Here is a 25629-nt window from a genome sequence, read left to right on the forward strand (position 1 = left end):
CAGATGATCACATGGTTCTAATGCTTCTAAAAAAATTCACTCTGGGCCAGTCACTTAACTCGAGCCTTACTTACATCCCTGGGTTGCTGTGGGAATAAACATAACTGCTCTGGACTCCTTGGAGAAAAAGAGGGATCCCCCCACCCCCTTGTATGTGCAAATGTACATCAATGTACATTTATTTAAGATGTGAAGTTCTCCAAAGCAGCACAAAAATACATTAAAAAGACAATGATATTTTTTCAAATACTATTTGAATAAATCATTTCAAATAAAGATGCATCTTCTGAGACTTCTTTAAAAGTAGTTTAATTTTTATCATGGACAAGTAGCCAGCAGATGGCACCATGAAACAGCACATGGAGGAAGCAAGCAATGTAAACACCAAGTTGATAAGTGCAAAGAGGTGCCAAAGGGAGCTAGAGCTGTTTCGTGTGGAAAGACACTTGATAAATGCAAACACATTTACTTTTTCAAACAAAGTATTTCTCCATCTGGAAATGCCCCAGAATTGGTTCCAGAAGGTGTAAGGCTGAACATTTCCAAGACTGGAAAATGTGTTCATTGCACATCAGGTCTCAGCACACAAGTTTGTTCTCCCCACGTCTGCCAGGATGCTGCAGTTCTCCTTAGCTTAGGGCCTCCTGAATCCTGGGTTTTCTGGAGTACCCAAATGTCTCTTGGCCCACTGTGTCCCCCCCTCCCAACACTTCAAATCCTTCTCTCTTCTCTCCCTATCCAGTCTTGAAGAAGCTGAGAGGTTCACACTATACGGAGGATGAGATCGAAGAGCTCTATCAAGAGGACTACTGTGAGCAGGAAGAAAAGGGGATGAGAGTTCATAAGTTGCTGTGCTCTCGAGGCCTACGCTGGCCACTCCTCTGCTCCATCATTGTGATAGTGGGCCAGCAGTTCTCTGGCGTCAATGTGGTAAGGCTGGCATGGATGCCTCTGTTTAGATGACTTCCCATGCCCCAGTATTTAGATTAGCTATAAGCTATAGCAGGAAACTGCAGTGCAGAAGGCTCCTATCCAAAGCGTATACCACTCTGTGGGTTCATGTTCCTCATGAGGATACTGCACAGACATAAGATGAACTCAAGAGAAAGAAGTCTAGTAAAATCGTATTTTACTTACATAGCTTCTAGTCAGGGGCGTAACAAGGCTGGAGTGGGCCCAGAGACAAAATTTTAAAATGGGCCCCTCGCTGTAACACACACACACTTCACAATATATAGTGCACTCACACTCACATCCCCATTATGCCAGCTTCTCTAGAAAACTCCACTCCCTCGCTTTAACCCCGTCCCTCCACCCTCCCGTGGGGAAGAGCGCTCCGGCTCAGAGTTGCTTCTGCAGACAAGGACTTTGCTGCATGCATGCCGACTTTGCTCCGAACTTGGGGTTGGCTTTTCCACAGCACCGAAGCTCTGCGGGTGTTGGGGAGTCATGTGACTTGCCTCTGGGGGGCCCCTCGAGGCATGGGGGCCCCCAGGCAGCTGCCTCCCCTTGCCTAATGGTAGTTACACCCCTGCTTCTAGTGCAGCATATATAGACATGAACGACCGACCAAACTTAAGACATCAGCATAACCTTGATGACAAAAGGCTGTACATGAAAAGTGATTTGGCATTCTTCCAAGGATCATAGTACTGACAAAGTACAATGCTTTCTCTTCTAAGTACTTACATAGAAGAGTCAGTGAGGTGCAAAGTCTACCTAAAGCTCCATTTGGATCTCTCTATTTTTATACAAAACCGTGATATGGAGAAACACTTCAGCATTCCAGTCCTCTCTTAACAGGAAACTTGTGATCATGTACTTTTTGTGAATACTTCTTGGATCTGCTGTTATTTTAACTCAGATTTATCCACAAACTCTTTCATTTACATTTAACTTGCTTCACTGATCTTTAGGAAGCATCACATTGATCTTTATCAATGTGATGCTGATGTCACACTGTGCGTGGCTTTTATATGTGAGTGGCTTTTCTGTGAAAGGCCGTGTTCAGACATATGCTCTAACTGCAGTTATGTCTGGCCGAGGTTGTAACTGCAATATGGCCAAAAGTGTGAAACCATGGTTACGGGCTGATTTAAAGAATTTGTGAAGTTTGCACGTCTTTAAGCTCCCTCCCCCTTAGAGAATAATGGGGGTTTCAGCAGCCCCATAACTCCACTTGGGGGGCACCAAGCAAATGAGAGTGGATTCATTTTCAATGACAAACAATGTATTTGTACTTGTTTATTTATGTATTTGCTTACTTGCTTGCTGCTTGCTGTTTGTCCCTAGAAAGAAATCAAGCTTGTTGCCTCATCTGGTCTGAGTCTTGTCTGGTCAAGAGCTCCTTTCAAACTGTTTGTGGATGACATTCAGTTGCATCTCTCTTTTTCATCAGATGCAGGTGAGGCAGTGACAGTCCTGAATCAGTGCCTGGATGCAGGCAAACACTCCCATACTCACAAGCCGATGGGGTACTGGGTTTTGTTGTTTCTGAGGTATTCTGAGTGTAGATTCTCTAGCAAATGAGAGTGGATTCATTTAGATTTTATTTATTTATTATTTATTTAACATATTTTAATACCACCCAAAACTTACGTCTCTGGGCAGTTTACAACAAAATAAAGTAAAACATTAGTTAAAACAGAAACAAAAAGTTTAAAACATTACAACAATTTAAAATATTTAAAACAATATTTTAAAACAGCATTAAAACCATTAAAACAACTTATTAATTAAAAGCCTGCGTGAACAGATGCGTCTAAAGACTTTTAAAAAACTGTCAGAGATGAGGAGGCGTTTATTTCACTAGGAAGCGCATTCTAAAGCCTCGGGGCAGCAGTGGAGAAGGCCCGTCTCTGAGTAGCCACCAGACGAGCCAGTGGCAAATGCAGACAGACCTCTCCAGATGATCTTAGTGGGCGGTGGGGTTCATGAAGAAGAAAACGTTCTCTTAAATACCCAGTACCCAAGCTGTTTAGGGCTTTATAGGATATAGCCAGCACCTTGTATTTTGCACGGAAACATATCGGTAGCCAGTGTAGCTCCTTCAATACAGGAATAATATGATTTCTCCGAGATGACCCAGAGACCAACCTGGCTGCTGCATTCTGGACCAACTGTAGTTTCCTGACTATACACAATGGCAGCCCCACATAGAGCGCATTGCAGTAATCCAGGAGGTTACCAGCAGATGTACCACTGCTTTGAGGTCGTTCGTCTCAAGAAACGGACGCAGCTGGCGTATCAGCTGAAGCTGATAGAAGGCACTTCTGGCCATTGCCTCAACCTGGGAGACCAGGAAGAGGCTTGGATCCAGAAGCACCCCCAGACTGCATACCTGTTCCTTCTGCGGAAGTGTGACCCCATCCAGAACAGGCAGATCAAAATTGTCTCTCGAGTTCCAACTCTGCACAATGAGTACCTCCATCTTATCTGGATTCAGTCTCATTTTGCTATCCCTCATCCAGCCCATCACTGCCTCCAGGCAGGCATTAGGGAGGTTATGCCTTCTCCTGATGATGCTGATATGGAAAAAAAGATTTGGGTGTCATCAGCAAACTGCCAGTACCCTGCACCAAATCTCCTGATGAGCTCACCCAGTGGTTTCATGTAGATGTTAAACAACATCGGACACAATATGGAGTCCTGAGGCACACCATACAAAAGTTCAGATTTTGAAGAACAGCATTCTCCAAGGGACACCATCTGGAACCTGCCCGAGAGGTAGGAGCGGAACCACTGCAAAGCAGTGCCTCCCACTTCCAACTCCCTCAGACACTCCAGAAGGATACTATGGTCGATAGTATCGAAAGCCGCCAAGAGGTCCAAAAGGTCCAACAGAGTCACACTTCCTCTGTAAATTCCCAATTGGACATCATCCATCAGGCCGACCAAGGCAGTCTCCACCAGCCAGCCCGAAAGCCAGTTTGAAATGGGTCTAGATAATCACTTTCATCCAAGACTGTCTGGAGCTGGGAGGCCACCACCCTCTCAATCACCTTGCCCAGCCACAGAAGGTTGGAGACAGGCCTGTAGTTGCTCAACTCTGAGGGATCCAAGGTAGGCTTCTTCAGAAGCAGTCTAATGATTGCCTTCTTAAGACAAGGAGGTATCCTACCTTCCCTCAGAGATGCATTTATAATCTCTGCCAGGCCATCTACAACAACCTCCCTGCCAGATATTATAAGCCATGTCGGGCAAGTGTCAAGAGAACATGTGGTAGGTCGCACCATTCAAATCAGCTTGTCCACATCCTCAGGAGTCACAAACTGGAACTGATTCAGCCTAATCACATAAGAGGAGTTGCTCTACACCTCCACATCAGACACTGCATTAATTGTGGAGACGGAGTCTAAGTCGGCCCGAATAAGAGAGATTTCCCCCACAAAGAATTCATTAAACACATCACAGCGGGTAATCGATGGTTCCAGATACTGATTCAAGGGAGGAGGGGCACATACAACCCTGAACAACTCTGCCGAATGTGAACTTGCAGGTGCAATATGGGCAGAAAATAGTCACTTTTTTGCCGCATGTATTGCCCGAGCATAGGTCTTCAAATGAGCTCTATGTTGCAGTCTGTCGGATTCAAGCCGAGTCTTTCTCCACTTGTTCTCCAATCGTCTACCTCGCCGCTTCAGCCTCCGTAGTTCTTCTGTATACCAAGGGGCCAGTTTTGAAGTGGGTCAGAGAGAATGCTTAGGAGCAATCATGTCTACTGCCCCGATGAGTTTGCTGTTCCAATTCTCCACCACGGCATCAACAGGACCACCGGCAGAGCCAACACTAAATCCCTCCAAGGCTTCTTGAAATCCTATTGGATCCAATAACCTTCTCAGGTGGACCATCCTAATAGGTCCCTCGCCCCTGCGAAGGTGGGAAGTGACTGAGAGTCTAACTTTAACCAGATGGTGGTCTGTCCATGACAATGGGGAAATCACAGGATTACCCACTCATGGAACACCACCCTGATCAGAGTGAAAGACCAAATCAAGCGTGTGACCAGCAATGTGCGTCTGCCCCGAGACCACTTGAGATAGGCCCATAGTTGCCATGGCTGCTATGAACTCCTGAGCTGCCCTGGACAAATTGGTCCCGAAATGAACATTGAAGTCCCCCAGCATCACAAGCCTGGGGGACTCCAACACTAAGTCCGAGACCAGGCCCTTCAGCTTAGTTAGGGATTCTGTTGAGCAGCACGGCACTCAATACACCAAAAGAAGTCCCAGTCTATCCCTGGTCGCCAAACTTAAGTACACACATTCCATATTGTCCGACACTCTAACAGGGATCCTGGTAAGGGAAAGGTTATTCTTATAGACCATAGCCACTCCACCTCCCTGCCCATGGTCCCTCACCTGCTCCTCAACAGAGTACCTGGAGGGAGAAGCTGGGACCACACTGGGCCAGCCAGGACTCTGTAATGAAATGGTCTCACCCTCTCCCTCTCCTGCAGGCAGGCACTCAACAGCAGCAGCAACAGACAGCCCACACTAGTCTCTCACCCTGGGGACTGTCTGGGAAGCAAGTGGTCTCTCCCTCTGCTGCAGGGCTTCTTATGCAATTATGCAATTGCCCTCTCAATGACAAACAATGAATCTACTATCATTTGCTACCAGAAAATCTACACTCAGAACACCTCAGAAACAACAATACCCAGTACCCCATGGGCTTGTGGGTATGGGGGTGGTTGGCACCCTATGTGCACTAAACCACCACCAGCTCTGGGCCACCCTGGTGCCCCCCAAGTGGAATTATGGGGCTGCTGAAACCCATTATTCCCTAATGGGGGAAAGCTTAAACATGCACACACTTCACAAATTCTTTAAAAATCAGCCCTTTGCCCAATTACTTTGGAATCTGGATGTTAGCAGGCACCCATTGGGACACTACCATCCAACCCACTCTTCTGCCCCTGAAGCCCCTTTTCTGCCCCAAATCTGCCCCCCCAAACTTCACATTCTTTAAAAATCAACCCTTTGCCCAATTCCTTTCAAATTTGGATGGTAGCAGGCACCCATTGGGGCACTACCACCTGACCCAATGTGGCACTCCTAGGAGGCACCCACAGGCAGAAATGGGCACTGTCTGTCCCCATTGTCCCATAGGGTGGATGCAGCACACATCAACAACAACAGCAGAGCTTTGCAAAGAACAAGGTTTCTAAAGGTCACACAACTCCACTGTGTCACACACTCACCACATCCATTGTGTACCCCCACAAATGCAATTGATCTACACACAGCATGTGAAACAACAACAATGAATTGCACTGCCCCACGCGCCCCCTCCCAATGCAGGGTAACAGCAGCAGCCAGCAACAAGCAAGCAATCAAGCAAATTTGATATCACAGATGCAGCAGACTAGGGCCAACAACAGCATCAAATGTGCCCTGCTCTCCATCCCCCAAGCATTTTTCATCCACAAGCAAGAGACACAGCTACATCTGTGGCACCTGGCCATAAAAGCGGGTTAAGTAAGGAAGGGTGTAAAACAACATTCTGCCAGTGGAACAGCGCGGTTTGGCCGCCTTCCCACCTACACAAGTAAAAGAGTGATGATGACAACAATGGCACACAATTTTTGGAGCTTTTTTTTTTTGACATTTCTGCAACAGATGCCTGTGGCGCCAGCACAACCTATTGTAGATGCAAGCAATCTAGTTTGAATAAAAATGATGATGATGCTAGAAGTCACAATATGACCCAAAATTCATTGCAAAGAAGTACACGAGCGCGCGCACACACACACACACACACACACACACACACACACACACACCCTGTCCCGTGCCCATCCATGAGGTCCCCAAAATACAGGCACAACAACAAACCATCCAAGGCATTTGAAGTGCGTAATATATATTCTGCTAGATTTGAGATTATGTAGGGGGGAAGCATAGTATACCTGTGCGTGTGTGCTCTGAGAAAGGGTTAGTGGGTTTAGGGTTAATTCTTGCCATGGCCTCAGAATGCTGCAGTTGGGGGAGGGGGGTAAATGGGTGAAGGGAGGAGGCTAGAGTCTGTGCCTTCCTGCCCACTCAGAGCCTGAAGGCTGCTGGGCAGAAAATATTAATAGTGATATATTAAGGGCACAGAGGGCTGGAGGGCGGGCTTCTGTTTTTTAAACAACCCCCCCCCACACACACACATCTTTGGAGTGGGAAAAAAGACAGAATTGTTTTTTAAAACCACAAGGCTATGCTACCCTTCTAACCACCTACTAGTACTAGCTAACGAGGATCCCTCCCACACAGAACCCCGTTTAAATTTCTTCTAAATAGGACACAACTTTTTAAATTCAATTGCAACCCCAAACCTCCCTCCAAGCAGGGAAAAAACCCCAAGAATACACAATTCCAGAGAAGTGTGTGTGCATGTGTGTGTGTTAAAATGGGCACTCACTCAGTCTAAGGCTTCACCCCATTGTGTGTCCAGTTGTCTTCTTCTGTGGTCTGGTCTCTGAGTGTACTCTTTCTTCTTCAATCTTCTTCTTGACTTCTCCTTCAGTCTTCAGATTTGGTGGGGCTGGGGGTGCGGCTGGGGCAAAAGCCTGGAAATTCTGGGAGGAAAGCTGGTGGCGGGTACAGACACAGCAGGCACAGGCAGGCAGTGATTCTCTCAAGGGGGTGATAAAAGAATTCTTATCAGGATCAAAAAAGCAATGCAGCAGATAATCCATTCCCAGGTTGGCATGCAGTAGCCAGCAGGGGCGGGCAGGCTGGGTGGCAAGGCAGGCTGGGCTCAGGCTGGCAAGGCAGAAGGCAATTGGCATGGCAATGGCATGGCAAGGCAAAGGAAAGCAAATCTCTCTCTCTCCCCCTCTCCCCTCCCATGAAGCAGAATGGCAGAATGGTGGCTGCTGCCTCTTTAGATCTGATTGAAAATCCCTCCTTGAACTCCCCCCCACCCTTGCCCCTTCTTCGACCCTTCCCCTGGCAAATGTGGGGTCAGTCAGGGGTGGCAAGAGCCAATCAGGAACAAGGAGACAATTGTCAGCAGATCAGCCCATGCTTTCGTTCACTGATCTGAAGGCAAGAAATTCAAATAAATGTCAAACACAAAATGGAGACTACATGGAGATCGCCGCAAAATGGAGGTCCGAAACAATAAAACTTTCGGATCCGAAATTCAGGTGATTTGTTTTGTGCCCAAATCTTTTGGGACTTGCAATTGGGCAATTTGTTTTGTGCACAAATCACCCGAAATGGCCTGATTCGGGTACAGATTGTTCTGTACCCAAAACATTTCATACATCCCTACTAGAAGACTCCCAAGTCCCTTCCAGAGTTCTATGTTTCTATGAATGTGGAACTGCCAAATTAGGGAGAAAGAAGCTGGAATAAACGGCTTCCTCATCTCGGTAAAGGGCATCTGTGGCCTCGATGATGCGCAGCATCTCAGCAATGTCAGGGCTGCTGTGGTTGCGGAAGGCAACCCTGGCGCTGTAGAGAATGAGCAGTGGCATGATCAGGGCTGCCGCAGTTACTCCCTTTTGTTGCAATGGGAACAGCAGTGGCAGCGCTGATTGTGTCTCCGTTTATTCTCTACATCAGGGCTGCACAATTTTGGCCCTCCAGTTGTTGTTGGACTACAACTCCCATCATCCCCAACCACAATGGCAATGAGACAGAGATGATGGAAGTTCCAGTCCAACAACAGCTGGAAGTTTGAAGTTGTGCAGCCCTGCTCTAGAGCATCAGGGCAGCCTCATGTATCCACAGTGTCACTGAGGCGCTGTGCATCATGTAAGCCAGTTCCCCCATCACCACTCTCCCTAAACCCTGGGTCACCAGTACCTTCTTCCATGCAACTAAGATTTCTGGTGGCTGTGATCTGATTTCAGGTGTACTTTTATACAGACAGCATCTTCAAATCTACAGGAATAGGAGATGAGAATGTTGTGTACCTCAGTTTAGGAGCAACCTGTCTCACCATGTTAGCACACCTAATAGGGGTAAGTATCTCCCACATCTATCTATCGATCTATCGATCTATCGATCTATCTATCTATCTATCTATCTATCTATCTATCTCTTTGCTAGAAATCTATCTTTGCTAGAATCTCTTAAGAGCATATCTTTGCTAGAAGCCTTCAGTTTATGTGCCATGGCTGTTCTCAAAGAATACTGTGCATTGGGAGGAAAAAATCCAGAGAACTGCAATTTGGGAGGCTCTTCTGAAGCTCCTGTTATCCATGGCTGACATTCACTGCAGCCCCACAGTGAAGGAAGGAGGGCTGCCAGCCCACAAGGAACCTTCATTGTCTCTGTGATGAAGACCTTTTGCTCAGTGGACGAGTAGTATGGCGGGTGGGGATGGGGGGAGAGGAGAGAGATTTTGTGAACAGCCCTCAGGAACAGATGTATAGAAGAGGAAAGGGCTTTTGGAGGGGAGTGGAGAGATGTGAAAGTCACTCCCAGAGCTGGCTCAAGGGATTGTGGCACCCTTGGTTGAAATAGTCCTCGTACCCTTAAAAAAAATGCAGCAAGCATTACACACAAGGACAAACATCAGATGCAGGGGTGGGACTTGGTGGTGTGTGCCTCCTGCACCTGACTTCAGACACAGGGGGCAGGGCACTGCCTGGGAGAGTGTTCAAATCTTCTTCCATCCCTCCCCAGTCGTCTGCATTTAATTGAAACACTGGCTGGGGAGAAGAAGGGCACGCCCCACACCCCCAGCCAGAGAACCTTCCAGCTGGGTGCGGGAGGAGGCTGTGGGCATGTCAGTTCTTTTTTATGCCTATTAACCCTCACACCCATGGCCAGGCCTTTTTAGCCAATGACTTAAGCCGGCCCTGGTCACTCCTCCCTCCATAGTCTGCTGTGAAACAAGCCTTCTGTCAGGAATGCTAAAGGCTCCTTACACATTCCACATCCCTCCTTCCACTGTTGGAGGGCTGCAGAGAGCCAGTACTTTATTATCCATATCCATGCAATTGAGCCCTTGTCCGCCTTTTTAAAATGCCTGTTACTGTCCACAGCTACACTCAAGTTCTGGATTTCCAATTGGCATCTGTCTCTTTAGCCCCACAATGGTAGGGCGGGGGCAGAAAGAGTGTGAAAAGGTACCAGGAAGTCTCATCTCCAGACCACTGAATTTCTTTGATCTAAAGTTGGCCAATTAGCTTCATGGACAAGCAGACATTTGAACCCACCCAAGTTTAAATCCAGCACTCTACGTCTTTCTGGCTTGTGATGACAATCACTCTCTTCTCTGACTTTACATTCTCTAGATTTATGGCGTTGATGCTTGGGGACGGAGGATTCTGCTTCTCTGTGGCTTTGGGATCTGCAGCATCTCTTGCATTCTGTTAACCATGACCCTTGAACTTGAGGTTTGTGAGTCAGAACTTGAAGCACTAATGAATTTAGAGCGGAGCATTGTGAGCTGCTATTGACATCCTCCCCTTTCCACCACAACCTATGGTGAATGCCAGCCAGCCCCAAAGCCATCTGGGAAGTTCATGACAGACATGGCAGATTTATTTTAAAAGGGTGTACAGTGTATTCTTTGGAACAGTGGCTGAGATCTTCTCTAAGGAGTCTGACGTGCTTCAGTTTCTTAGTGAAGAAGACATATCTGCACTATGGGGAGCTTCCAGAGTGCAGAGGATTTGGGGACAATTTTCTCTGATCTCTCCTTGCCCTGGAAGTGCCCCGTGTAACACAAAAATATGCCCTTAAGGGCTACATCCCCCACCCTCCATCCTGCGCAGCTAAGCGAGCTCTCTACATATGGGAGAGATATTCTCCTGGCATGCATATTCTCCTGACGTGCATCAAATCCTTTAGCGAGGATGTCAATCAGAAATGTTTTGAAATGCAGGATATCCACCTTGTTGGTTCATCTACAAAGGAATACATGAAAGAAACATTACTTTGGAACAGGGGCGTAACTAGGTTGGAGTGGGCCCTGAGACAAGATTCTTAAATGGGCCCCCCCCCCGCCGAGAAATTTTTTAATAATAATAATAATAATTCGATTTCTATACCGCCCTTCCAAAAATGGCTCAGGGCAGTTTACAAAGAGAAAAAGGTGCCTCTTTGCCCAGTTAGCAGGGGACTTTTATTCTCACATTTCTGTCCTCATTCAAAACATACAAAAAACAGATGTACAAAACTGAGCAAATGAGAAGACACTAGAAACACTAATTATTAAAATGGGCCCCTTGCTGCAGATTAGCAAAGGAGACTTTCAACCATGCAGGGTGAGCCTATGTTTGTTTTCTCAGAATTCTGAACCAATTCAGTAAAGTTTGATTCCAGGAGGTTTTTCACAAGAGGCTTTTAAAGCCCTTTAACACACATCTCCTCCTCTGGAATGGAGGTGCTGCATTCACATGTTGGCCAGATTTACCCTAAGGGGAAAAAATATAAAAGCACAACACATGCGTCACAGTTCTCACTCATGTCTCAGTTCTCACTCAGACCTGGGTTGCAAAACAACTTGAACATAAGTGTATTTATGAATGAATGAATGAATGAATCAATTAATTAATACATAAATAAATTTGTTCCAGAAGTTTTTGTAATTTCCTGCCATGAAACAAGCCACTTATAGGACTTTTTAGAGGGGTTTTTTTAAGCCAGCAAATTTTCCAATCAGTTTTAAATTAAATATTCAGAGACTTCTCAGTCTCGTCTCCCCCCCCATCAAAGCCCTATGGCAAGCAGATCCCTATATAGGGGGTGGGGGGAGTGTAACCACAAAAAGGGATTCATATTCTACCTGGCAAAGGCTGAGCTGTCTAGCCTGGGAAGAGGGTCTGCTGCAGAGAGCTGTAGTGGCCACTCTGACTGCCAGCCTTCTTCCTGGGGCTTGCCAGTCTACTCGAATTCGGGCTTCACTGCGGCCTACGCGGAGGCCTCCCTGGAAGCCCCGCCCACCCGCCGATCTGCTGAGAGGCGGGGAGAAAAGCAGCTTGCCTGCTGCTTTGATTTCCGACCAGGACGACAAGCAGGAGAGAGGGCAAACAGCGCAAGTGGCTGAAGGGTCTTGGGGCTGGGCAGGGGGCAATGGGGAGGCATGTGAGGTGTCTCTGGGGGGCCCCTCAAGGCAGTGGGGCCCCCAGATGACTGCCTCCCCCTGCCTAATGGTAGTTATGCCCCTGCTTTGGAATATAAAAACCACTTGGGTTTTATGTGATAGAGTCAAAGGGAAGAGTAAGCAAGGATGTAGATTTCCCTTGACAGAACCTCCCTGCGAAATATACTTGGATGCTGTTTTCCAATGCCACAGAGTTCACATGGACACAGATCTCAGTATTCTGTTGCATTCCATAGGCCAACAAAGCCTATGGCTTTGTATGCCAGTACAAAGATGGGCCATGCCCTAAGATAGGCATTCTCAAATTCAGGTCACCAAGGTTATAGTCCAAGAACTTCTTGGGATCTAAGATCATCTACAGCCTCAGCCTTGCATGACTTTATGCCCAACCACCTTTCTCCAACAGACCACCATCTCGTGGATGCCTTACATGAGCACAATTTTTGTCATGATCTTCATTTTTGGACACTTCATCGGGCCAAGTAAGTGCTCATATGATGCATGTACTAAAATCCTTGAAAGAACCACAAGATGTGGATGGGATAGGTAAACTAGTGCCTTAAACACCACGACCCCCCTTTTAAAAATCCAGGTCCAGTTCCCATCGTGTTGACAACAGAACTGTTCCTTCAGTCATCCCGGTCCTCAGCCTATGCGATCGTTGGGTCTGTGCATTGGTTCTGCAATGGTTTTATTGCGCTTGTGTTCCTTCATTTACAGGTAAACGATTTTGCAAATCAGTGTGGTGCAGTGAGGGTGGACGGTCCAAATCTGTGAACTAAGTCCAGCTCACACATGTGAAGCTGTGTCTTAAGGATAATCAGTGTGTCATCAATGGCTACCTCTAAAAATTAAAGTCATGGTGTGCATGCTTCTAAACAAGAGTGTGCATGTAGAGCTAGCCTACATGCCAGTCCCGGTTGCTTTTGCACAAAGGCACAATTATTGTCATTGCAGTCTCCACATTCTGCAAGCACCCTGCTAAAGTGGAAACATGTCCCTGGCCTGCAGGGATGTGTGTCCACTGTAAAAGAGTGCTTCCAGAGTGTGGGGAGAGTGCTGAAAGTAGTCACATTCTTGTACAAGAGCACTCGCACTTTGGCAGAGCAGGGACTACACAGGCACTAGGGCAGAAGCATGTGTGCAGCGTTAGTCAGGATTTTGGCCTGAGTGTTTAAAGCTAAATGTTAAGGTCTCTCAGAGATGTGCATCTTCTGTAACATGGTGCAACAGGAGAACTGCAATTCAGACCCCCAGTTTATCATAAAGCCCACTGCATGGCCTTGAGTACATTTAGCCTTGCCTGCCTGTCCTCTGTTGCCAGATTTGGCTTTTTTAAAGCCCAGACTCTGGGCTTGAACAAGGAAACTCATGGCCTGAGACTGGGAGTTACTGTGAACTGCCTGCTGGGGCTGCAGGATGAGGCCAGAGCTCAGCAATAAGAGTATCTGCTTTGCATACCGATGGTCCCTGGCATCTCCAAGTAGGGCTGAGAAAGACCTCTGCCTGAAATGCTGGAGACCTGCCGCAGCCCAGTGTAGACAATACTGTGCTAGATGGAGCCATGAGCTGGCTCAGAATAAGGCAGCTTTATACATTCATATGGTTTCAGAGCCCTTTTCAAGCACAGAGGCTGTGTGCAACATTGACCCCTCAGATTTGCAGGGAGCATGATCTTTCTGGATTGACCAGGCCTGGTATCTTAAATATAACTTGACCGGCCTTCCGCTTTTACTTGCTCCACAAATTAATGCCTCCTGCATACTGCACCCCTCCAGGCTCCAGGACATATATTTGCTCGACTGAGCTGAAGAAAACCCACTCTATGCCCAGTTTTATGTACAGCGTCCCCTGGCCTGGCCCTGATCCATACTGCCCAGGCTGATTGTGAGGTTTTTTTAAAAAGAAAAAAAGAAAACCTTGTCCTGAGTTTCTTGAGAGCAGCAGTAAAAAAAGGTCAGATCCAATCTAATATTACTAGACAACCGATAAATGGTTGGGAGGGATTGATGTGTCCCTCCCAAATCCTTTGACTGGTTGGAATTGGGTCTCTAGCCCAGATCCCAGGCTGGTTTTTGAGTGCTCCACCCCCAACATTGGGAGTAGGGGCAAAGCCAACTCCATATGGGGGACCAATAGGGCCAGAGGATCCCCCCAGGGGGTTGCCTTTGCCCTCCCTCCCACCAATTTCACGGTTGCAGTCCTCAAAAAGCAGTCCTGAGGAGTTAAGGCAGGGGTCATAGAGCAGAGGCAAGGAGGGACAGGTAAGGAGACCCTCACTAGCTACCTCTGCTCCCAATGCCCCTAGTGGTCATTAGGATAGTTGACGCAAAAGGTCAATGCACTGGAACTCCATCTCCAACAGTTTGGAACCAGTTTGGCGGTTTGAGAGGGCATGCTTGTAAAGGAGATTCCGGCGAGGATTCCCCTTTACAAGCAAAGGAGAAACCCTGCCTACCTTTAAAAAACCTCCTTATGGGTGTGGTGAGATGGCACCTTGTCATCTGAGCTCTTCAGATGCACAAGGTGCCAATTCTTCCATACACTCCAGGGGCTCTGGTGCTTCCAGTTCCAGCCTCCATGCATAAACGGAGGCCATTTGTGTGATCTCCACGGAGGCTGGATCCAGGCTGTGCTGGAGTGCTGGACCTTGTCTGGAGTTTGGAGGAGCTGCACTGCCGCCACCTCCAACAATGAGGTGCCCTCTCTCTGCCCCCATTGTTTTTTTAAAGGCAGGTAGGGTTTTCACCTTTGCTTGTATGGGGGAATTCTCACCAGTTTCTCCTTTACAAGGATACCCCCTCAAGCCAAATTGAATAGGCTCCAAACCAGTTTAGCCTGGTTCGACCCTCAGACTGAACCAGTGGCCAGTTCAACTTGACCTGGCTCGTGGTGGGCAGTCTGGATCGAATTGGGCTCCCCTTCTAACCTAACTGTTGGAATTGGTTCCATGCACACCCCTACTTTAAACCAGCCCAGCAGCAAAATAAGAAATAATTGCCCTCTAACTTGGGCTTCTTTTGAGGACTGCACCTGTGAAATTGGGGAGGGGCTCAGGCAGCCCCCGGGGGATGCCCTGGCTCTGTGGGTCTCCTGTAGGGAGGTTGCTGTTGCCTGCTTCCCCAATTTCAGATTTGCAGACTTTGTCCCCCTGGTTTTGCCCCCATCCCCTGATTTTGAGGATGCAGTCCTCAAAAAGCATTCTGGGAACCAGGTTAGAGATGCCCTCGCTCTCTAAATTGACTCCTGCACGGATTTTTGAGGTCTGCACTCCGAAATTGGGCTATGGGGCAATGGTAAGTTGTGTCAGTCCGACAGCAATATTGGAACTACAAGGAGTTCAGACATGACAACAGGGATTTTTATCAGAGTTTTGACTGTCAGGGCTCCCTTCTGTTGTGTCTGAAGTCCTTCCAATAGCGCCCAACATTGGGCAGATCAATGACATTCCTGTCATTGACATTCCTGTCATATATAAACAAATATGCATCTGTATTGTGCTTATCTCTCTCTCTCTCTCTCTCTCTCTCTCTCTCTCTCTCCTCCCCCCCTCCCTCTCCCTCACACACACATCTCTAGAGACATCTTGGGCCCTATAGCTTCCTCATATTCTTTCCTTTTAGCTCTGTCACTTTTTTCTATATCCTCAAGGCGCTTCCGGAAACCAAAAGAAAGACCTTTCTGTCTGTCAGGAAGCTTATTGAAATGCATCTGGTCAAGAGTCTGGAAAATGAACAAGAAGCCAACAAAGAAGCTATGCAGGAGTGTACACCGCAGAGTGATGGGAGGAGGGAGACTGCACCACGTGAGGGGAGGAGGGAGTCTGATAGAAAGAAGCATTCCTTGCCACGTGACAGGAGGAGGGAGTCTGGGCTGCGTGACGGGAGGAGGGAGTCTGGGCTGCGTGACCGGAGGACAGAGTCCGGGCCTCGTGATGGGAGGAGGGAGTCTGGGCTGCGTGACGGGAGGAAGGAGTCTGAGCCGCGTGACGGGAGGAGGGAGTCTGAGCCGCATGATGGGAGGAGGGAGTCTGAGCCGCATGATGGGAGGAGGGAGTCTGAGCCGCGTGACGGGAGGAGGGAGTCTGAGCCGCGTGACGGGAGGAGGGAGTCTGGGCCGCGTGACGGGAGGAGGGAGTCTGAGCCGCATGATGGGAGGAGGGAGTCTGGGCCGCATGACGGGAGGAGGGAGTCTGGGCCGCGTGACGGGAGGAGGGAGTCCTTCCTGCGTGACGGGAGGAGGGAGTCTGGGCTGCGTGATGGGAGGAGGGAGTCCTTCCTGCGTGATGGGAGGAGGGAGTCTGGGCCACATGATGGGAGGAGGGAGTCCTTGCCGCATGAAAGGATGTAATAGATGGTACTGAAGATGCAAGGATGCCAGCAACTTGAGTCTCCCAGGTGCATCTTCTGATGAAGTCTAGTAACTTCAGTTATTTTGCTGCCATTTGATGGGGGAGGAGAAACTTCCGATACAATGAAAGTATTGAATCACATCGTATTATGTGGTTCTTTTACTTGACATTACTGGGGAGATAAAGGCATTGGGTCTTCTTCTGGTAACATCTCATTAAGCCCTATTTTGTAAAGAGGGAGAGGTGAAACACTACCAGGGGCTGTTGACTTTCCCAACGTCTACAGTTTTTGTTTAGAGGGAACTATGGCTCTTTTAGTTCTCTTCAATTTCTGATTCACTACCCCAAAAGATAAACAAATTGTAGGTAGACATAAAATTTTAAAATAAAAAACAGAGGTCACAATGATATTTTAATGTTGTCCTTTAAGTGTCTTGTGTCTGAAGTTGCAGGAGAGCAAAGGCAGCAGAGGGGGAAACAGGGTGCTGGACTAGATAGGTCTTGGGCCTGATCCAGCAAGGCTCTTCTTATGTTCTTATATTCATTGATAATAGCTGTTGCCCTTCTGGTCCAAAGAAACACTCTCACCTTCACAATTTAACATTTATTTATTTATTTATTTATTTAATATACCACCTGACTCCAAAGGCTCTGGGTGGTTCACAAAAATAATCACAAGAAAAGCAAAACAAATCACAAACTGTTAAAAACAGCAATTTAAAAATTTAAAACATCCAGAGACTACTAATGGCCTGCTGAAAAAATGTGTCTTAAGGGCTCTTTTAAATGCTAGCAAAGATGTTAAACCACAAATCTATAAGGAACGCATTTTACAGCCTAGTGGTGATTACAGAGAAGGCCCACTCCCGAGTCACTGCCAAAAAAGCTGGTGGCATCTGGAGACAGACTTCTCTTGACTGTCTCAGTGTGTGGAGGGGATCATGCAGAAGAAGGCACTCTCCCAAGTAACTCGGTCCTAAGCCATCTAGGGCTTTAAAAGTAATCACCAGCACGTTGTATTTGGCCCAGAAACCTATTGGTAGCCAATGCAATTGCTTTAAAACATTCATAATATGGTCTCTCCGAAACACCCTGGAGACCAATCTAGTTGCTGCATTTTGAACCAACTGAAGTTTCCAAACTACATACAAAGGCAGCCCCACGTAGAGCTCATTGCAGTAGTCAAGCCTAGAGGTTACCAGAGGGTGCTCTACAGTTTTCCACACTATCTTCAAGGAACAGACACAGCTGTCGTATCAACTGAAGTTGATAGAAAGCACACCTGGCCATACCTTCAACCTGAGAAACCAGAGTGAGGCCTGGGTCTAGAAGCACTCCCAAGCTACGTACCTGTTCCTTCGCGGGGAGTGCAACCCCATCCAGAACAGGAAGATATATCACGTTCCTTGAAGTATGACCTTTTACCATGAGTACCTCTGTCTTGCTTGGATTCAGTTTCAATTTATTATCCCTCATCCAGTCCATTACTGCCTGTAGGAAGGCATTTAGTGGGGCTATGCCATTTCTTGATTATGATGTCATGGAGAAGTAGATTTGGGTGTCATCAGCGTATTGATAACACTCTGCTCCAAATCTGATGATATCATCCAGTGGTTTTATGTAGATGTTGAACATGAAGATGTTGTAGATGTTGAGGGACACCACACAATAGCTCTTGTTTCAGAGAGCAACTATCTCTGAGTGACACCATCTGGAATCTACTGGAGATATAGGAATGGAACCACTGCAAAGCAGTGCCACCTGTTCCGAAATCCCCCAGACGATCCAGAAGGATACATGGTCAATAGTATCAAAAGCAGCAGAAAGGTCCAAGAACCAACAGAGTCACAATCCTCCTGTCAATTCCCTGGTACCAATCATCCATCAGGCTAATCAAGGCTGTCTCCACCCCATAGCCTGCTCTAAAGGCAGTTTGAAATAGATCTAGAAAATCAATATCTTCCAAAACTGCCTGATCAGCCACCACCCTCTCAATTACCTTGTCCACCCAAGGGAGGTTGGAGACTGTCCTATAATTATCTATCATCGAGGGCTCTAGGGCAGGCTTTTAAAGCAAAGTTGTCACAATTGCCTCCTTCAAACATGGAGGCATCCTGCCCTCCCTCAGCGAGGTATTTATGATGTCAACTAGGCCATCTCTAACAGCCTCCCTGCTAGATGTTATAAGCCCTGTTGGGCATGGATCCAAAGGACAAGTGGTAGGCCGAACACTTCCAAGGATCTTGTCCACATCCTCAGGAGTCACAAATTGAAATGGATCAATTTGAATTGAGCTAGAGGAGTTACTGGACACCTCTACAGTTGACCCCACCATAATCATGGAGTCCAAGTCAGCTCAAATACAAGATATTTTTCTCCACAAAAAAGTTATTAAAAGCATCACAGTGGGATGATGAAAAATCCAGACCTAAGTTCAGAAAGGAGAGAACCTGAGTTAATCCCCTCACAACTCTGAACTCCGCTGGGTGCAATACCTCATGGTAAAAAGTAGAAAACTTTATTGAGAAAGAGAAGCTAACACATATAATTAGAGAGGTGAATACTGTCTTTTTTTGGATTCTATAACACCCGCATGCATAATACGCACCTACCTGGACATCAGGCAGCTACCTATGTTTCTATGACCTCTGTGACAGGGAGTAAGGATGTGGTGGTAGAAAACAGAGTAGGTAACTTCAACACCTTTATTTACGAAGATGCTTGTCTTCAGAGAAGTGGGAGGGCAGCCTCTGGGCTCAGAGCTGACAGCAAGGCAGGACAGGGGTTTTATTGTTGGATGACTCTCTGGGATTCCCGTCTCCATCTTCCTCGACAAAACCTTAAAATTCTGTCTCTGTGTTAGTGGATTCAAATATCTCCTGAAGGCTATCATCTTCAGTGTCTCCCATCGCATTTGTTAGGCAACATTTCTTGAACCCTTGCTATATAGTGGCAGGATCTATTGCCTCCCACACCTCTTTGATCCACCAGATGATAACAGGAAGATCTTGCTTCTTCCATTGGCCTGATGGGGTGAGTTCCCTCGCTCCAGAGTACATCCATATTACATCCACATTTCTTCCACATTAGCTGCTTGAAGAGCCAATTGCAGCTCACATCCATGACCTGCAATGGGCTCGTCATCCCCAATGGGATGATTACAAGGTCAGTCTGGTTTTCAGAGAGGATTTATATAATAGAATGTGTCCAGTACCAGCATTTGGTTCTCTGGGTATTCGTGTGTGTGTTTCCAACTGGACAGATCTAAACCAGTCCTCGGTTAAACATTAATCCATTCATTTCCATACATAGGCACGTACTACCACTCAATGGGCCTTGCATTATTTGGCAACATCTTCCTTTTAAACACAATGTATGGAAGCCACTTCTCACCATTGCCATGTGCCCCCAGCATCACCATGAGCCAGTTCTTTTCATTCCTAGTTGTTCTCAGCGTCACAATTTTCTCCCCTTTCTTCAAAATCTCTAGCCTGTGAGGAAGGTCAAAACACAGTGGTGTTTGGTCAGCATTTGTGATTTGTCCTGCAGAGTACTGATGCCACTTACAGAGCTGCAATATGAACCACTGATACTGGCACAGCTGGAGGTTATTCACACATGACTTTATGCCTCAGAGTATCTGAAGAGTTAATCTGCTTTGCAGCATTTTCACACTATGTTTAATCCGGGCATTAAACGGACAGTACACATAGAGTCTGCTCCTCTTTGCAATCCCAGGTAGATCTTTTCCCTGTGCATTCGCACCAGCTGGTTCCAGGTTTTTCCTCCAACCAATCCTCTCAGAGGAGGAGGTGAGATACCTTTTAGTTTGACAGCCTTGCAGAAGAACAGCATGTCGGGCTGCCAAGGGATCAAACAGCAGAACGCTTAACCCGAGCCTGCCGAATCTGACCCAAATCTTCGCTGATTTTTAGAATGAACTTGCCTTTATGAGTGAATGCCCTCATCACCTCATGCCCGCCCGCCCCAGAGCCCAGAGGCAGGGAAGTAGAAATCATTGCATTCTCTGTCATGAAGAAAAATGGAAGTAAATCAGCTCAAAATAAAATAAAATAAAATAAAAAGAAAGGAAAAAAGCAGGGGGCTCAGCTTACAGCAGGCTGTAGTCTCCATTCTGCATATCTAAAGCCTATGTTAAGACCCATATTTTGCAGTTTGTGCTTGCTTTTAACACAGTAATTTCTCCCTTCCCCTCCCCTGGTCCCCCTCTACAGAATTTCACTAATCTGCTAAAAAACCTCCCCCCGCCACCCAGCGCTTGCAACTGCAAATATTCAGAGCAGACGATACCCAACAGCTGTCAAACTCCCCTTCACTGAGTTTTGAAAAATGCCAAATTTTGAAAAACACCACTGCACACATCAAGGGAAAACAGCGGAGCATAACAGGCTTTTTTCAAAAAATGCTGGAAATAGAGGATTATTTTAAGCTGGACATAAATCGGGCTAAGCCATAGGAACATAGGAAGCTGCCATATACTGAGTCAGACCATTGGTCTATCTAGCTCAGTATTGTCTTCACAGACTGGCAGTGGCTTCTCCAAGGTTGCAGGCAGGAATCTCTCTCAGCCCTATCTTGGAGAAGCCAGGGAGGGAACTTGAAACCTTCTGCTCTTCCCAGAGCGGCTCCATCCCCTGAGGGGAATATCTTGCAGTGCTCACACATCAAGTCTCCCATTCATATGCAACCAGGGCAGACCCTGCTTAGCTATGGGGACAAGTCATGCTTGCTACCACAAGACCAGCTCTCCTCTCCAAGCCAGTATGCACAGCCTTGATTTGGGGAGAAACAGAATCCTGTCTGTACTGGTCCCTGATAGCCCGAAGGGACTTGAAGTAAAGGCAGCTGATATGTGGATTCACACTCTCCATCCCGAAGAAGATTTGAACCAAAAACCATGTGTGTAAAGCCTCCTGGTGCCCCAAGTGCTGCTGCAGTCATTGAACTACTGAAATGTGCCTCTAAATGGACAGCCTATGCCGCCGCATAAAGAGGTGGCACCATTCCGCAGATGCCTTGAAGATGCTGTGGGGATCCATCCTTAGAGAAAGCTGAATTGATTTCGACCTGATTTCCCCAGTGATGACAGCAAACTCTTGGGATTGCCTATCCAGAACATACTAGAGCAGTTGCTTTTCCAGTTCTAGGTGCTTTTTCATTTTCATTTTCATTTCCAAACAACCAAAAGACAAAACAGAAGAAAAAAAACAAAAAACAAATATGACATCTCACTGTTGTCCATCTACTTGGATTCCAATTCCCCATCATATCTCCTCTTATCATTTCATTCTAATGCAGTTACGGTTATCTAATAAACATCAAAATTGAAAGTATAAAACTTGTGGCCTTATTTACAGAGAGAATCCAAATCTCAGGTGTGGAGTTAAACCATGTACCAAATTATAGTGTATAAACGGTTCCCATGTTAAAACAAATTTATCATCTGATTTATTCTTTATATATGAAGTAATCTTTGCCATTGATGCATATTCCCAAAGCTCAAGTTGCCACTCATCTAGTGATGGAATTAAATTAGTTTTTTAGTATGAAGCATAAAGAATTCTAGCCGCAGTTATCATATATAAAGACAACTCAGTATATTTTACAGGTATATAAGGTTTTGTAATATTCATTCATTCATTCATTCGATTTCTATACCGCCCTTCCAAAAATGGCTCAGGGTGGTTTAACATAAAAATAACTGTTAACAAAGGAAAGTTAATATTTGACATTTGTTGCATCCTGCAGCGAATTGTCTTCCAAAATTGCTGGGCTTTACTGCATATGATACCATATAAATTTAACATATAAATTGCTGGGCTTTACCACATATGATCTATTTTTGCAACCATCGCAGGAGTAAGATACCAACAAAAATACATTTTGTACCAATTTTCTCTTAATGTACTATTCACTGTAAATTTAATGTTCCATTTCCATTGATATTCCCATTATTGCATATCAATTCTTCTGTTTAAATTTTGCATCCATTTAATCATGCAGTCTTTCACATTGTTCCAAATCGTACTTCAGTAACAACTTCTATAGAAGTCTTATAATAATACTCTGAATTTTGTACTATTAATATTTCAAATTCTGTCAAATCCCTTAATTTCCCACCTTGTTTTTGTATCTCTTTCTGAACTATACTGTTTATTTGTGAGTACTGGAACCATGAAGGGGAATTTATCCCCTCTGGAAAAAGAGTCTCAGCTGATTTCATTTTTGTTTTACTAGCCTTTAAACTTTGTAAATTATATGCCTTTTCTCTCAATTGTTCATTTTTTTGGTCTATTCCTCTTCATTCATTCATTCATTCATTCATTTGATTTCTATACCGCCCTTCCAAAAATGGCTCGGGGTGGTTTATACAGAGAAATAACAGCTAAAGGCAATAAAGCCGTGCTTAATCTTTTTTTATACTTGTCCCAAACATTTAGTAAACTGTTTCTAATAAAATGTTTTCTTATACCCTCGTCTGGTCTTTTTGTATCAGTCCATAAATATTTATGTAATCCATCTGTACGTCCCGCCCTTTCCATATTCATGATCCATCCGTATGATGCTTTAATCCAGTCTACAATCCAAGTCAAACAACTAGCTTGATAATATAACTTCAATTTTGGAACAGCCAATCCTCCATGTTCTTTTAAATCTTGCATGCACTTAAATTTAATTCTAGGCCCAAATAAAAGAATGTATATGTCTTTGCCACTCATTCAGTGTCTTTTCTTCAATTCTTATTGGTATCATTTGGAATAAAAAAATCATCCTTGGTAAAATATTCATTTTTACTGTCAATATTCTCCCCAGCCAGGAAAGATTTAACTTTTTCCAACTCTGTAGATCAGCCGGTATAGTCTTCCATGTCAACCGATACTTATTTTTGAACAAATCTTTATTAGCAGCTGTTAAATTTATCCCCAAATATTTGGTCGGTTTAACACTAATATGAAATCCTGTTTTTTCCTTCAAATATTGCTGTTCCTCCTCCGCTAAATTCCATGTAATAATCTGCATTTTATTTTTATTTATCCTGTAACCTGAAACCATACTGTATTGATGTATATGCTCCATTATCAGTTCTAATGAATCATTTGGCTGCGTAAATGTAAGCACCACGTCATCTACCTATTATTTTATGTTCTTGCCTGGCCATCCTAATTCCACATATCTTATTCTCTTGCCTAATCTTCCTTGCTAGTGGCTCAAGAGCCAATATGAACAATAAAGGAGAGAGAGTGGACATCTTTGTCCCAGTTCTAGGTGCTGACGCCCTGGAGCCTGTGAAAGTGGACTTTGAAGTCGAAGGTAGACCTTCTGTTTTCTCTAGAGGCGCACATTTGCCTCATTCATGCCAAATTCTCAGCCTGCTGAACAGTTGCTGCTGCATTCTGCTACATCCACAGCTTTCAGTTTAAAGGTGGTAGAGTAGCTGACTCTTCTTGCTGCCATATAGCTCCCTGCAGGGTTGGGGGAGTGGAGGAAATGAGAGAGATGGAACCAGGCTCCCCACTCACTCCAAGGGGCACCTCCTGGGTTGCCCTGGCTGGAACCCCAGAGGCAAGCACCTGACTCACAGAAACATCCTGGCCTGTGAAGCATAAAGGCTTGGCCATCACTCACCCTGCTTACTTTCAGTTTTCTGAGGAAACCTCAACTTGAATGGGGGATGAGGCAGGAGGACAGGCAGGGTGCCGACAGTTGTAGCAGGCTGGTGTCTCTTTTCCTTCTGTCTAGGAAATAGTATATTTTAAAAGTGGTACACAAAGTGGTGCAGCCTCTGAGCATAGATGGAGTAGATTTCTTCCCTTTAAGCCTCAGGCCTCCACTTAATGCTTAATAACTGATAGGATAATGGCTTACTCAAAGAAGTCTCATTGAAATTAAAAGTACATTAGGCATTCCTTAACATGTTTTTTTTTAATTTCTGTATGATTACTTTGAGTAATGCGCCTCATTATTTCAGCCACTATCTTGTTCTTGCTGCTTTCTTGCACTATCCTACTTTTTTATAGTAGGAGAGGATGGATTATTGGCATTTTTGTTCTAACAGGTCTCATGTCCTGTGGGATGCTTTGGCTGATTTCAGATTCCTTGAGAACAATCTTTGTGCTGAGTGGTATGGTGGTGGGTTTACGTCAAAGATTTTTATATTGTTTTCCATTCACATTTTAAAATTGACCTTTCAGTTATTCTCCCCTCCCACAACACCATTTTTCAGGGGTTGTTTAACTCTTCCCTCAATATATGGAAGCAACTCCCACTGACTTTAATGCTGTTTACTTCCTTCTAGGAGGTGCACATATAGAATTGCAGGTTCACTTATCAAAATGCTGCTGGAAAAAGCATATGTACTCCAGCCTAGCACCCTCTTTCTCACACTGCTCAGCTACATGCTTCCAGACAGCTCCAAAAAAGTATGTTAAGGAAATCGCAGAAATCAGTGCCAACAAACTATTGTTTGTGTAGACTGCCCCTGAATATGGAGGTTCTACATGAAAGCCAGATTGCCTATGAATATGGAGGCTTCATTTCTTAAGTATGGCCAAGCGAAGCTTCCATATTCACTGGCAGTTTGGCTCTGATGTGGAACCTTTGTGTTCAAGAGCAGTCTACACCAGAATGATGGTTTCTTGCTGCTTGGTGGGAATGGTTTTTAGGATTTCCTTGAGGGTCCTTCTTCAGAATCTGTTTGGATTTACTATCCATCGACTCTCAAAGTCAGTGGTAGCATTCTCTCCTCGCCCTTTTTCTTCCCTGCCTCATTGCTCTTCTCACATGGAGAACTGGAAGTGGAACAAATGTACCACTGGACCAAGGATAGGTAAACTAACCCCCTTGCCTCTTTCTCAGAAGTCTCCTCGCTCCCTTCTTTTTCCCTTCTTCCTCACCTTTAAGCACTTTCCACAGCAAGCCTTAAGCGAGGCTCTGGTCTGAGCATCTGAGCCAAGCCAATCTACCTTCATTTTGGACTTCAAGCTAAATTACTTTCAGCAAGATTCTCGCTCAGAACATTAGCTAAGATTTTATTGCCTTGCCTGACTAAAATTTGCCTTCCTGTATATCTTTAATACAACATTTGAACTGCATTTCTGCATTTCTTATCCTTTTCCAAAACACAAAACTTGCTTATATTGTTACTAAAGTGAAACTGCTCCCTCTAGCCAAGGTAATTCTCCATGCTAAGCCAAAACCATTGT

General features: G+C 45.6%; 1 protein-coding gene and 2 long non-coding RNA genes across 9 annotated transcripts in view; 1 reads left to right on the top strand and 2 right to left on the bottom strand.

The window, feature by feature from the left end:
* The window catches only part of LOC128343415 (solute carrier family 2, facilitated glucose transporter member 5-like), a 57385-nt gene extending 40570 nt beyond the window's left edge, over positions 1-16815 (top strand). For 5 of the 7 annotated variants that reach the window (XM_053292415.1, XM_053292411.1, XM_053292416.1 and 2 more), the window contains 6 exons: positions 743-930; positions 8849-8959; positions 10241-10342; positions 12461-12536; positions 12647-12774; positions 15634-16815. In XM_053292415.1, coding sequence (XP_053148390.1) covers positions 743-930; positions 8849-8959; positions 10241-10342; positions 12461-12536; positions 12647-12774; positions 15634-16404 — 1376 coding nt within the window. In that variant the 3' untranslated portion in view covers positions 16405-16815. The remainder of the gene's footprint in view (positions 1-742; positions 931-8848; positions 8960-10240; positions 10343-12460; positions 12537-12646; positions 12775-15633) is intronic. The other 2 variants (XM_053292417.1, XM_053292413.1) reach the window with 2 other exon arrangements.
* Positions 294-7894, bottom strand: LOC128343418 (uncharacterized). The gene is made up of 3 exons (XR_008315522.1): positions 7408-7894; positions 2265-2518; positions 294-809 (listed from the first exon to the last, which is right to left on the bottom strand). It is a non-coding gene; the product is annotated as an uncharacterized LOC128343418 (long non-coding RNA).
* Positions 10473-11848, bottom strand: LOC128343419 (uncharacterized). The gene is made up of 2 exons (XR_008315523.1): positions 11737-11848; positions 10473-10855 (listed from the first exon to the last, which is right to left on the bottom strand). It is a non-coding gene; the product is annotated as an uncharacterized LOC128343419 (long non-coding RNA).
* Positions 16816-25629: the final 8814 nt, after the last annotated feature.

Source organism: Hemicordylus capensis, chromosome 2 (assembly GCF_027244095.1).
Source record: "Hemicordylus capensis ecotype Gifberg chromosome 2, rHemCap1.1.pri, whole genome shotgun sequence".
Lineage (NCBI taxonomy): Eukaryota > Metazoa > Chordata > Lepidosauria > Squamata > Cordylidae > Hemicordylus > Hemicordylus capensis.